General features: G+C 37.8%; 1 protein-coding gene across 1 annotated transcript; it reads left to right on the plus strand.

Annotated features, from left to right (window-relative positions):
• The first annotated feature begins 1,795 nt into the window (after positions 1-1,795).
• Positions 1,796-9,772, plus strand: LOC113020033 (uncharacterized). The gene is made up of 2 exons (XM_080300354.1): positions 1,796-2,028; positions 7,642-9,772. The coding sequence occupies exon 2, from the start codon at positions 7,643-7,645 to the stop codon at positions 8,552-8,554; it is 912 nt and encodes a 303-aa protein (XP_080156480.1). The 5' UTR covers positions 1,796-2,028; position 7,642; the 3' UTR covers positions 8,555-9,772.
• Positions 9,773-9,989: the final 217 nt, after the last annotated feature.

Below are 9,989 nucleotides of genomic sequence, written 5' to 3' on the forward strand. Positions count from 1 at the left end.
CTGTAACCGAATTAGCTTTTTTTTTTAAAGAACAGCTGATTTACTGATTTATTTTTTGGTTGACTACTGCAACGATATTTTTATTAAAGAGCATATCACTCTGATTCTTAGCTCACTGCACAGACTTCCAGTAAGATATTTAATTGTTTTTTAAAACTTACTTCAGATAAATCACTGAGAAAGTTTGGGACTAAATTTATACCTGACATGTTTAATTAATATGAACCTGGCAGGTATCTGCAGTAGAGCCGCTGATCTTGTGGTGCCTTGATGTGAAAATAAAGAGGGTGATATGACATTTAGTAGCGCTGCTGCCTGCTGCTCAAACAAACTGTCTTAGATCGTCTCCAACTATATCCCTTTCTATTTCAATAATCGTGTAAGTTTTTAAATTAACACCACATGGTCTCATATTTCATGCCTTTCCTTACAATGGGTTTATTCATCATATAGTCCATTTTGGGGAAATGTGCTTATTATCATCAGTCATCTTTGTGTCATTGGAACAGCAATAGATGAACATTTCAGCATCATCTGCTTGACTCGTGCACATTCGTCACTGAGCATCACTTTCATCCAAACATCCACAGTCAACAATGGTTCTTCTTTAGGAGTCTCTAAACTTGTCTCCTCTTTAGAGTTTCATTTGGATTGTTATGTACATACATTTCATTTATTGGGGCGACCGTGGCTCAGGGGGTTGGGAATCGCATCTGTAACCAGAAGGTCGCCGGTTCGATCCCTGGGCTCTCTGTCCTGGTCGTTGTGTCCCTGGGCAAGACACTTTACCCTACTTGCCTACTGGTGTTGGCCAGAGGGGCCGATGGTGCGATATGGTAGCCTCGCTTCTGTCAGTCTGCCCCAGGGCAGCTGTGGCTACAACTGTAGCTTGCCTCCACCAGTGTGTGAATGTGAGAGTGAATGAATAGTGGCATTGTAAAGCGCTTTGGGTGCCTTGAAAAGCGCTATATAAATCCAATCCATTATTATTATTACAGTTCTGTCACAACGCTGGCTCCTGTTGCTGCCTGTTTTATGCATTCATTTTCTATTGGGTGTTATGTTTGATGCCCCTGATCCACAGTGACTGTTTCCTTACAGCTTGGAGATGTTTCATGAGGAAAGCTTTGTTGTAAAGCTTAGAGTTAGATGAAATTTGATCCTGTAACATTATTTTGTCAGTTTCAGATGCTGTGCTTCGTGACGCCCTGACTCTGAGCTCTTTGATGATTTTATTTACACAATGTAAGCAAAGAACAAACACCTTGAAAACAGACTTCTTCTCCAGTATGGTGTCACGCTCCAGTATTAAAAGTGTACTAATATAACTAAAGAGAGAAGTACTGTAATCCTAAACAAAGTTCTACAGGGTCACTCACTGCTAAAGTGTTGACTTCTGACTCACTGGTCGAATGCACACATTCATTCATTAAAATACTTTTATGCCAACATTTACATTGTTTTCTTTGTGTTTCACAGACTTTTAGTACAAATCAAATCAAAAATGAAACTCAATTTTAGTTACAGTTTGAGATAATGAAACTAAAAGTCTGAGTTGTAACACAATCACATCTTTCTATGTATGAATGATCTCAAAGTTTTTATATGATGACAGTAACTATAGAACGCCTTTAAATAAGGAAACTTGAATGACCAAACAAATCATACAAGAAAACACTGCCACTGAATAAATGTGTACACTATTTGAAATTCATTTGTAACCAGCTCCTATATTACAGACACTACTGCAACCTCTCACCCTACAGTCGGGCAGACACGCCCATATTCAAACTTTGGGCATAAACTTGCTCATAAAATGATCAATAATTTGCTTTCACGTGACTGTTAAACTAGAAACCCTTAAATCCATGATGGTGTTGCTCTTTAGTAGCCTCATCTAAATATCTGGATTGTCAACCTTCATCTTCGCCACTAGCGGAGCTTATTGCTCTGGTTTCATTTACCAGGAAAGCAAAACTTAAAGGGAGTTACGACTGTCCTCACACAAACAACAGCAGACTTACAAAGGTAAGTTCTCTCATTTCCTCATGGATTCCTTTTCACTTACTTTCACTCACATGATTTTGCCCTAATGCAGAATTTATTCTATATTTAAAGATACAATGAAGTGGGTTTAACATGAAGTGGATTACACTGCACTTAAATTACAAGCATACTCATTCACATGAAAAATGATCTATTAGTCTGTAGTATTACTACAGTTTAGAAAAATGTCATAGTTTCACTTTCTGGCACAGGGAGAGGTGTGTATCATGACACCTGTTTGTTGTCGTGCCGCACGCACTGCTTTCGCTACTGGACTAGTTTTTCCGTTTTCAGCGTTTTGATTTCAGTTTTGATTTCGGTCCGGAGCCACTGGACGGCCAGTAACAACCTCGGTTAACACTGCTTAATTTGAATCATCCCTGGGATATTTTGGATTAAGGACGCTAGTGGCAAACTTGCTAACGGGTCATCGGGGTAACGCTACGAGCGCGTCTCTAAATATGGGCCGAAGAAAGGACCGACAGCTGAGGAAGGCGATGATATTAAGTCGCTGGAGTTTATGACAGGGGAGATTTCTACGGAGCCCCGCAAGGGACATAGGAGGGAAAAAAGTAAGATGAACTTTTGCGAGATAAACTTTTAAGATAGTTTCAGGCGTGAATGTGGCCGTGTAAAAAATCAAATATCTGATCGGTTTATCAAGACATCACATATTTGCAAAAGTGCTCCGACGTTTTCGGAGACGTCTGTTACCCACCAGCTCGAAGCTAACAGGAGTTCGAGACATAAATTAACATATGCCAGGGGGTGTAATATAAAAAAGTTAAATACATTCAAATAATTTGTAATTAGTACAAACAGTGGCTCTGCTATGCTCCAATCCCTCCATATTGTGGCCAATCACATGCGAGGATATGATAATATCATTATGTGAAAAACAGAGAGGGTGAGAGACGTGGCAGTCTTCAGGTGAAGGCAGATGGATTATTCTGGTTTTCAAATTGGACAACACCTTCTTTATAGTCTGTAATTTATACAGTCATAACAACACAACTCAGGCCAAATCTATGTGCATACAATTATCTGAGAAACTTGATTTTTTTTTTAAATCAAAATATAAAGGAGCCCACATGATTCTTGGAGGAGATTAATTACAATGATGCTCCAGACGATCTTATAGATAGAGTGCCAATAAGAACATCTCAACACTCAAAATTTAAAAGCACTGCATTTTTCTGTGAACAACTTGCAGTTATAGATGTATGGAGATTCTTCAACTCTGATACAAAAGAGTTTACCTGGAGCAATGCAAATAGATCTCTACAATCCAGAATTGATTTGTGGTTAATATCTTCTTCATGTTTACATTTTGTTTCAGAATCTTCTCATGATTTTGCTCCATTAACTGATCACAAATTGATCACAATTCACTTAGTTGGCAATAAACAAAGTCAAAGTAAACTACGTGGTTTTTGGAAGCTAAATAATAATTTATTGAATGATGATACATTTTGTAGTATAGTGGAAAAAACGGCAGAACAGATGGAAAAAACTAAAACTATATTGAACTTATGGCTCCAAAGAGACCTATCCATTTTTGGTAGAATCCTTTTGACTAAAGCTGAAGGTGTTTCCAGATTTGTGTATCCAGCTCTTTCCCTTAATGTGTATGATTCCACATGTAAAAATGTTAATAGCTTATTTGTTAACTTTGTATGGAAGAATAAGCACCATCATCTAAAAAAATCATTGCTTTGTGGACCTAAAGATAAAAGTGGTTTTGGCCTTCTGGACTTCATGGACCTGAACTATACATTTAAGGTGAAATGGCTAAAAGAATGCTTAAAATCTCCTGGATCATTATGGCATTTCATTCCACATAACATTTTTAGAAATGTTGGAGGTTTACAGTTCCTATTGTCTTGTAATTATAGTATATCAAAGTTACCAGTTAAAATGTCTGCATTTTATCAACAGGCATTGTTGGCTTGGAAATTATGTTATTCACATAACTTTTCTCCACATAGATCTATTATCTGGAATAACAAATGTATTACTAAGAGGAACAAATCACTATATTTGCAGAATTGGATTGATAAAAATATAATATATTTAAAAGACTTATTTGACTCTGAAGGCCAGCTACTTAGTTACAATGACTTTATTACAGAAAAAACATTCCCTATCAAATTTAAAGATTTTAGCTCTGTAATAAAGTCCATTCCCAGTGGACTGACTGAGTTGATGAAAAGCTACAAAACACAGAACACACCACATGCATCCGTTAACACTCTTTATATAAATGGTATTGATTTCTTAAGCAAGAAATGCACCAATAAACATATTAGAGAATGTTTGTATAATGCGAAGAAAATAACTCCAAGAGGGAAGTTTTTTCGGAATGCTATTTTTGATAATATCAACTGGGATAAAGCGTGGCTTGTTCCTTTTAGATTTTGTATTACAAACAAAGTTAGAGAATTACATTTGAAAATATTACATAACATATATCCATCTAACACGTACATTTCAAGATTCTGTGACATTGATAGAAAATGTACCTTTTGTAAAACTGAACTTGAAAGTGTTACCCATTTGTTTTATGGCTGTTCATATAGTGCTACATTTTGGAGAGAGCTTGAAAATTATATACTGTGCAAGACAACATACGAAATCAAAATTGAAGGGAAGAACATTATCACTTATTTTGAAACTAAAGAAAAAAAAATATGTGCCATTGTCAATTTTTCTATCTTATTAGGGAAATTCCATATATATAAATGTAAATTTCAAAACTCAACCCCATCATTTAATTTGTTTTTGATTGAAATTGAATATTACTTAAACTCTCTTAAATTAACTTCCAATAAAAAAGATTTATCATTGATTGAAATTCATTCAGACATGTTTAACGAATGAGCTGTCACAACTTTCAAGTACAAAGTTGTTATGAAGTCTGTCACATCCCCCCCCCCCCCCTTTCTTTTTCTTTATTTATTTATCCTTCTTATTTCATTGTACTGTATATTGTTACTCTTATTTGCCTTGTATGTCTACTGTACAAACTGAACTAGAATGACTGACTGTTCGCTTTATAATTTCAATAAAGTTAAAGTTTAAAAAAAAGGCCCTGGAAAGGAAATACAGAAAAGAAAAAGAGAGAGACGCGGCAGTCGAGTGGGGCTGTCCTCTCAGTAAGTGAGTGAGACAGTAGACAGCGGTGAGGAGGGCTGTGCGAGTGCATTGCAAAAACACATAAATATGCCTGACACCCGTAAACAAAGCAGCATCTGGGTGCAGTTTAAAGACTTTTTTTGTCTCGGTCTCAGTCTTGACTTTGTCTTGGTCATGACTTGGACTGTCCTCGTCTTGATCTTGGTTTAGGCCAGCGGTCTCCAACCTTTTTTGCGCCACGGGCCGGTTTATGCCCGACAATATTTTCACGGACCGGCCTTTAAGGTGTTGCGGATAAATACAACAAAATAAAACTAGTACCAGTACCGAAAAAATTAAAATTTATTCATAACACACGTGAAAAGACCCAGGAAAACCGAGTAACCGATAAAACCGATAACAAAATAACGCTGAAAACCGATAAAAACCCTGAAAACTATACATTTCACACCTGATCCTCAACTCTCGCGGCCCGGTACCAAACGACTCACGGACCGGTACCGGTCCGAGGCCCGGGGATTGGGGACCGCTGGTTTAGATGGTCTTGACTACAAGTCTAGTTCTCACCCACTATTTTCATAACAGTGACATGTATACATGTGTGTTGGTGCAAAAGTATGTTTATACACTACATACATACACACACATATACATACATACACACACATATACATATATATTATAGATAAATAGATAGATAGATAGATAGATAGATAGATAGATAGATAGATAGATAGATAGATAGATAGATAGATAGATAGATAGATAGATAGATAGATAGATAGATAGATAGATAGATAGATAGATAGATGAAGTTGATTGGATTTACAGAAAGTGTACAATAATTGTTTAAACAAAATCGGGCAGGTGCATAAATTTGGGCACCAAAAAAAAGAAATGAAATCAATATTTAGTAGATCCGCCTTTTGCAGAAATTACAGCCTCTAAACGCTTCCTGTAGGTTCCAATGAGAGTCTGGATTGTGGTTGACGGTATTTTGGACCATTCCTCTTTACAAAACATCTCTAGTTCATTCAGGTTTGATGGCTTCCGGGCATGGACAGCTCTCTTTAACTCACACCACAGATTTCAATAATATTCAGGTCTAGGGTCTGAGATGGCCGTTCCAGAACGTTGTACTTGTTCCTCTGCATGAATGCCTTAGTGGAGTTTGAGTGTTTCCGGTCGTTGTCTTGTTGAAAGATCCAGCCCCGGCGCAGCTTCAGCTTTGTCACTGATTCCTGGACATTGGTCTCCAGAATCTGCTGCTACTGAGTGGAATCCATGTGTCTCTCAACTTTGACAAGATTCCCAGTCCCTGCACTGGCCACACTGGCCACACAGCCCCACAGCGTGATGGAACCACCACCATATTTTACTGTAGGTAGCAGGAGTTGGAATGCTGTGTGCTTTTTCCTCCATGCGTAACGCCCCTTGTTATGCCCAAATAGCTCAATTTTAGTTTCATCAGTCCACAGCACCTTATTCCAGAATGAAGGTCGCTTGTCCAAATGTGCTGTGGGTGAAGAAAAGGCTTCCTCTGCATCATTCTCGCATACAGCATCTCCTTGTGTAAAGTGCGCCGAATGGTTGAATGATGCACAGTGACTCCATCTGCTGCAAGATGATGCTTAAATCTCTGAGACAGCTTTCTGTGTCCTTCCCCTAAACCATGACGGTGAACAATCTTTGTCTTCAGGTCATTAGAGAGTAGTTTTGAGACCCCCATGTTGCTACTCTTCAGAGAAAATTAAAAGAGGAGGGAAACTTAAAATTGACCCCCTTAAATACTCTTTCTCATTATTGGATTCACCTGTGTATGTAGGTCAGGGGTCACTGAGCTTACCAAGCCAATTTGAGTTCCAGTAATTGGTTCTAAAAGTTTTGGAATCAATAAAATAACAACAGTGCCCAAATTTATGCACGTGTCTGATTTTGTTTAAACAATTACTGCACACTTTCTGTAAATCCAATAAACTTCATTTCACTTCTCAAATATCACTGTGTGTGTCTCCTATATGACACATTTAACTGACATTTTTTATTGTAACAACCAACGATTTATACAGGAAAATAATGACTATTAACCCTCTCAAGGCAGACGTTGCCGATTTGCAACAGTTAAAAACTAACAACCTGATTACCCCACATACATATTTTATGAGTTTTTTTTACTCAGAAGTACCACTGCAGGACTAGGTTGTGCATTCGCAACAAAAAAACTAATTTGAGCCTGAGAGGGTTAACAAGGTTCCCCAAACTTTTGCATCCCACTGTATATACATGGACGGACGGACGGACAGTTAAAGCTGTCTTAATAATTAATATTCTATTAATCACAATATGCAGTCATCACATAATCATTTGATGCTTCACTTGGTCAAAAAAAATCATCTAATGAATGTCAGAATATAAAGTATGCATGAACAATAAAAACAGTGACTTCTTAAATCTCCACAGGATGAAGATGTTTGGAAGAATGATGAGCTGCTGTGTGGCTCTCATCCTGACCTTCAGCTCTGTGTCAGCTGTAAGACGAAAGCTCAACTCAATCACTGATCTGAGGTCAGTAGGCTTTGGCCAGTCTGTGCCTGAGCAGAGCCTCTGGTTGCTCCACTGGTTTGCCAATGAAATTGACATTGACATAAACGATGACATAAGTCTGATCTTTGACCCAAATAGTGGTGATTATGGCTCACATCATTATCACAACGATGAACAGCTGTTAGAGCCACCGCCGTGGGGATATCAGTACTACAGTCTTGGGAATATCCATCGAGAAGGATCGTTGCGACTTCCACATCATGTCTTCCAATTAGAGCACGAGGCCGGCAACAGGGCTCGGATCATAATCAGAGTCAGGGAGCCGAACCAGAGAATAGACCGAGTCTATATCACACAGCATTATGGTACATCTGAATATCGAGGGACAGATTATGATCCACAATATACATATGAGATCACTGCTGACCTCTTAAGAGCGATCAGCAAGTTTTCCATGGACAGTAATGACATCAATTTACTGATGTCTCTCAGAGACCACTTTAGAAGCAGTGCTGATGACTCCCAGCTATCAGAGATGAGAAACACGTGGGGTGACCTCGCTTGTCTTGGACTGTTGTTGTTTATTGTGATCCAGAAGAGCAATTCCTCTCACAAACACAACAGATGGCAGCCATCACAGAGAAGCAACACACTAAGTGATACTGTGGTCAACATCACAGAGAGCAGGCAACACAATGCTTTTGTCTCCCCAGAAAGCTTCAACTCTACTTTGCAGGACGACAACACCTGTGTTAGGTGTTTCTGTGTTGTGTTTGGTGTTTCAGTCATCTTTGGTCTTCTGTATCTGGCATACTCACTTATATATTAATTTAACTACAATCAGTGTCAACACACAGATTAAATAGAGCATTTTATTACAGTGTACTGCCACTGACTGCAAAACCCTTGAGCAAACCGTGTTTCGCCATCAGTCTTCCTCCTGCAGTCTTGATACACTCCCTTTTTTCTTTTCCTCAGAAGCTCAGCCCCTAAAGTCTTTTTCCTGACATTTTCCCTGCAGCACTGAAGACTGAAGTTGTCAATCCTTCTTGAAAAAACAGAGAAATTGGTATATTTTACACTATAATATTTATTGTCTCTATTATTGGTTTCAAAGTATCCATAAGATTGTTGAAAATGTAGTTTGTTTTTATTCAGCCAATTTTGTTCTGTCTATGCTTCCTTTAATAGAGGGTGGCTTATCATAACTACGCAGATAACACCCTGATTTAAGGCTGTAAGTGAGTCAGCTTTTTCGAGAGAAATTGCTAATTTATGGATTTATTTTTTGTTCCCCAACTTTCCCCATTTCTATTTTAATAATCAGCTAAATTTTTTAATTTCACACCACATCATCTCATATTTCATGACTTTCCTTAATAAGGGTTTATTAATTTTATAGTAAATAAACCCAGTTAGTTTGATCTCACATTGTGTGTGATAAAAAGAAAAATAAATTACAACCAGAACTCCATGTCCTAAGAATCAGTCAGCTATTTTGTTACAACCAGTTGAATAACAGGAGTTGTTCCATTGTACACTTTGAAATGGTGTTTCCTTGCTTGAACTGAAAACCTTAAAGACTTAGATGCAAAACAAAACAAGAAGAGAAACAAAGGTTTCTCTTTAGGACTTTGTGAACTTGTTTTCTCCTTTTTAGCTTAATTTGTTTTTGTTTTTTATCTACATGAATCTTATTTATTACACTTCTGTAACAACACTGGCTCCCGTTTCTGTCTGTTTTTTGTGCGCATTTTCTATTTTCAATGCATGTTGCTGCTTTCTTCATGTTCTATCTATCTGTATGTATCCCAAACAACCCAAATATTAGCGAAACAAACATCTTGTGACACATCCTGTGTTGGAATCATCAATTTAACTGACAGACGTTTTGCTGACTTATTCTTCTGTTCAATCAGGTTCAACAGTTTGTTAAGGTCTACAAATACTTTTTGCACATTTAGATGTTTGCAGGTGTTTATTTGTAGACATGTAAATTATATATATTTTCCTCTACTTGGTCTGGAAATAAAAATTCTGAACAAAACTTTTGATTAATTTGTGTGTAATTTATTTGCTACAAAGAAAAAGAGCTGGATGAACATCCGACTCTGTGGTGATGCCATCTTGTTTGCCAGTGGGTGGAATGATGGACAAAGGAGCTGGATGAACATCTCTTCTTCTTTACGGGCAGTGGTGTCACTGGTGACGTCTGAAACCTCGCTGGTTCAGAAGGTGGTCTGAGCATTGGTGTGATTTATGAA

The sequence above is a fragment of the Astatotilapia calliptera genome, chromosome 4, assembly GCF_964374335.1.
Source record: "Astatotilapia calliptera chromosome 4, fAstCal68.1, whole genome shotgun sequence".
NCBI lineage: Eukaryota > Metazoa > Chordata > Actinopteri > Cichliformes > Cichlidae > Astatotilapia > Astatotilapia calliptera.

What these genes read in the sequence shown, in the direction of transcription:
- LOC113020033 (XM_080300354.1), top strand. Translation starts at nt 7,643, where the DNA reads ATGAAGATGTTTGGAAGAATGATGAGCTGCTGTGTGGCTCTCATCCTG.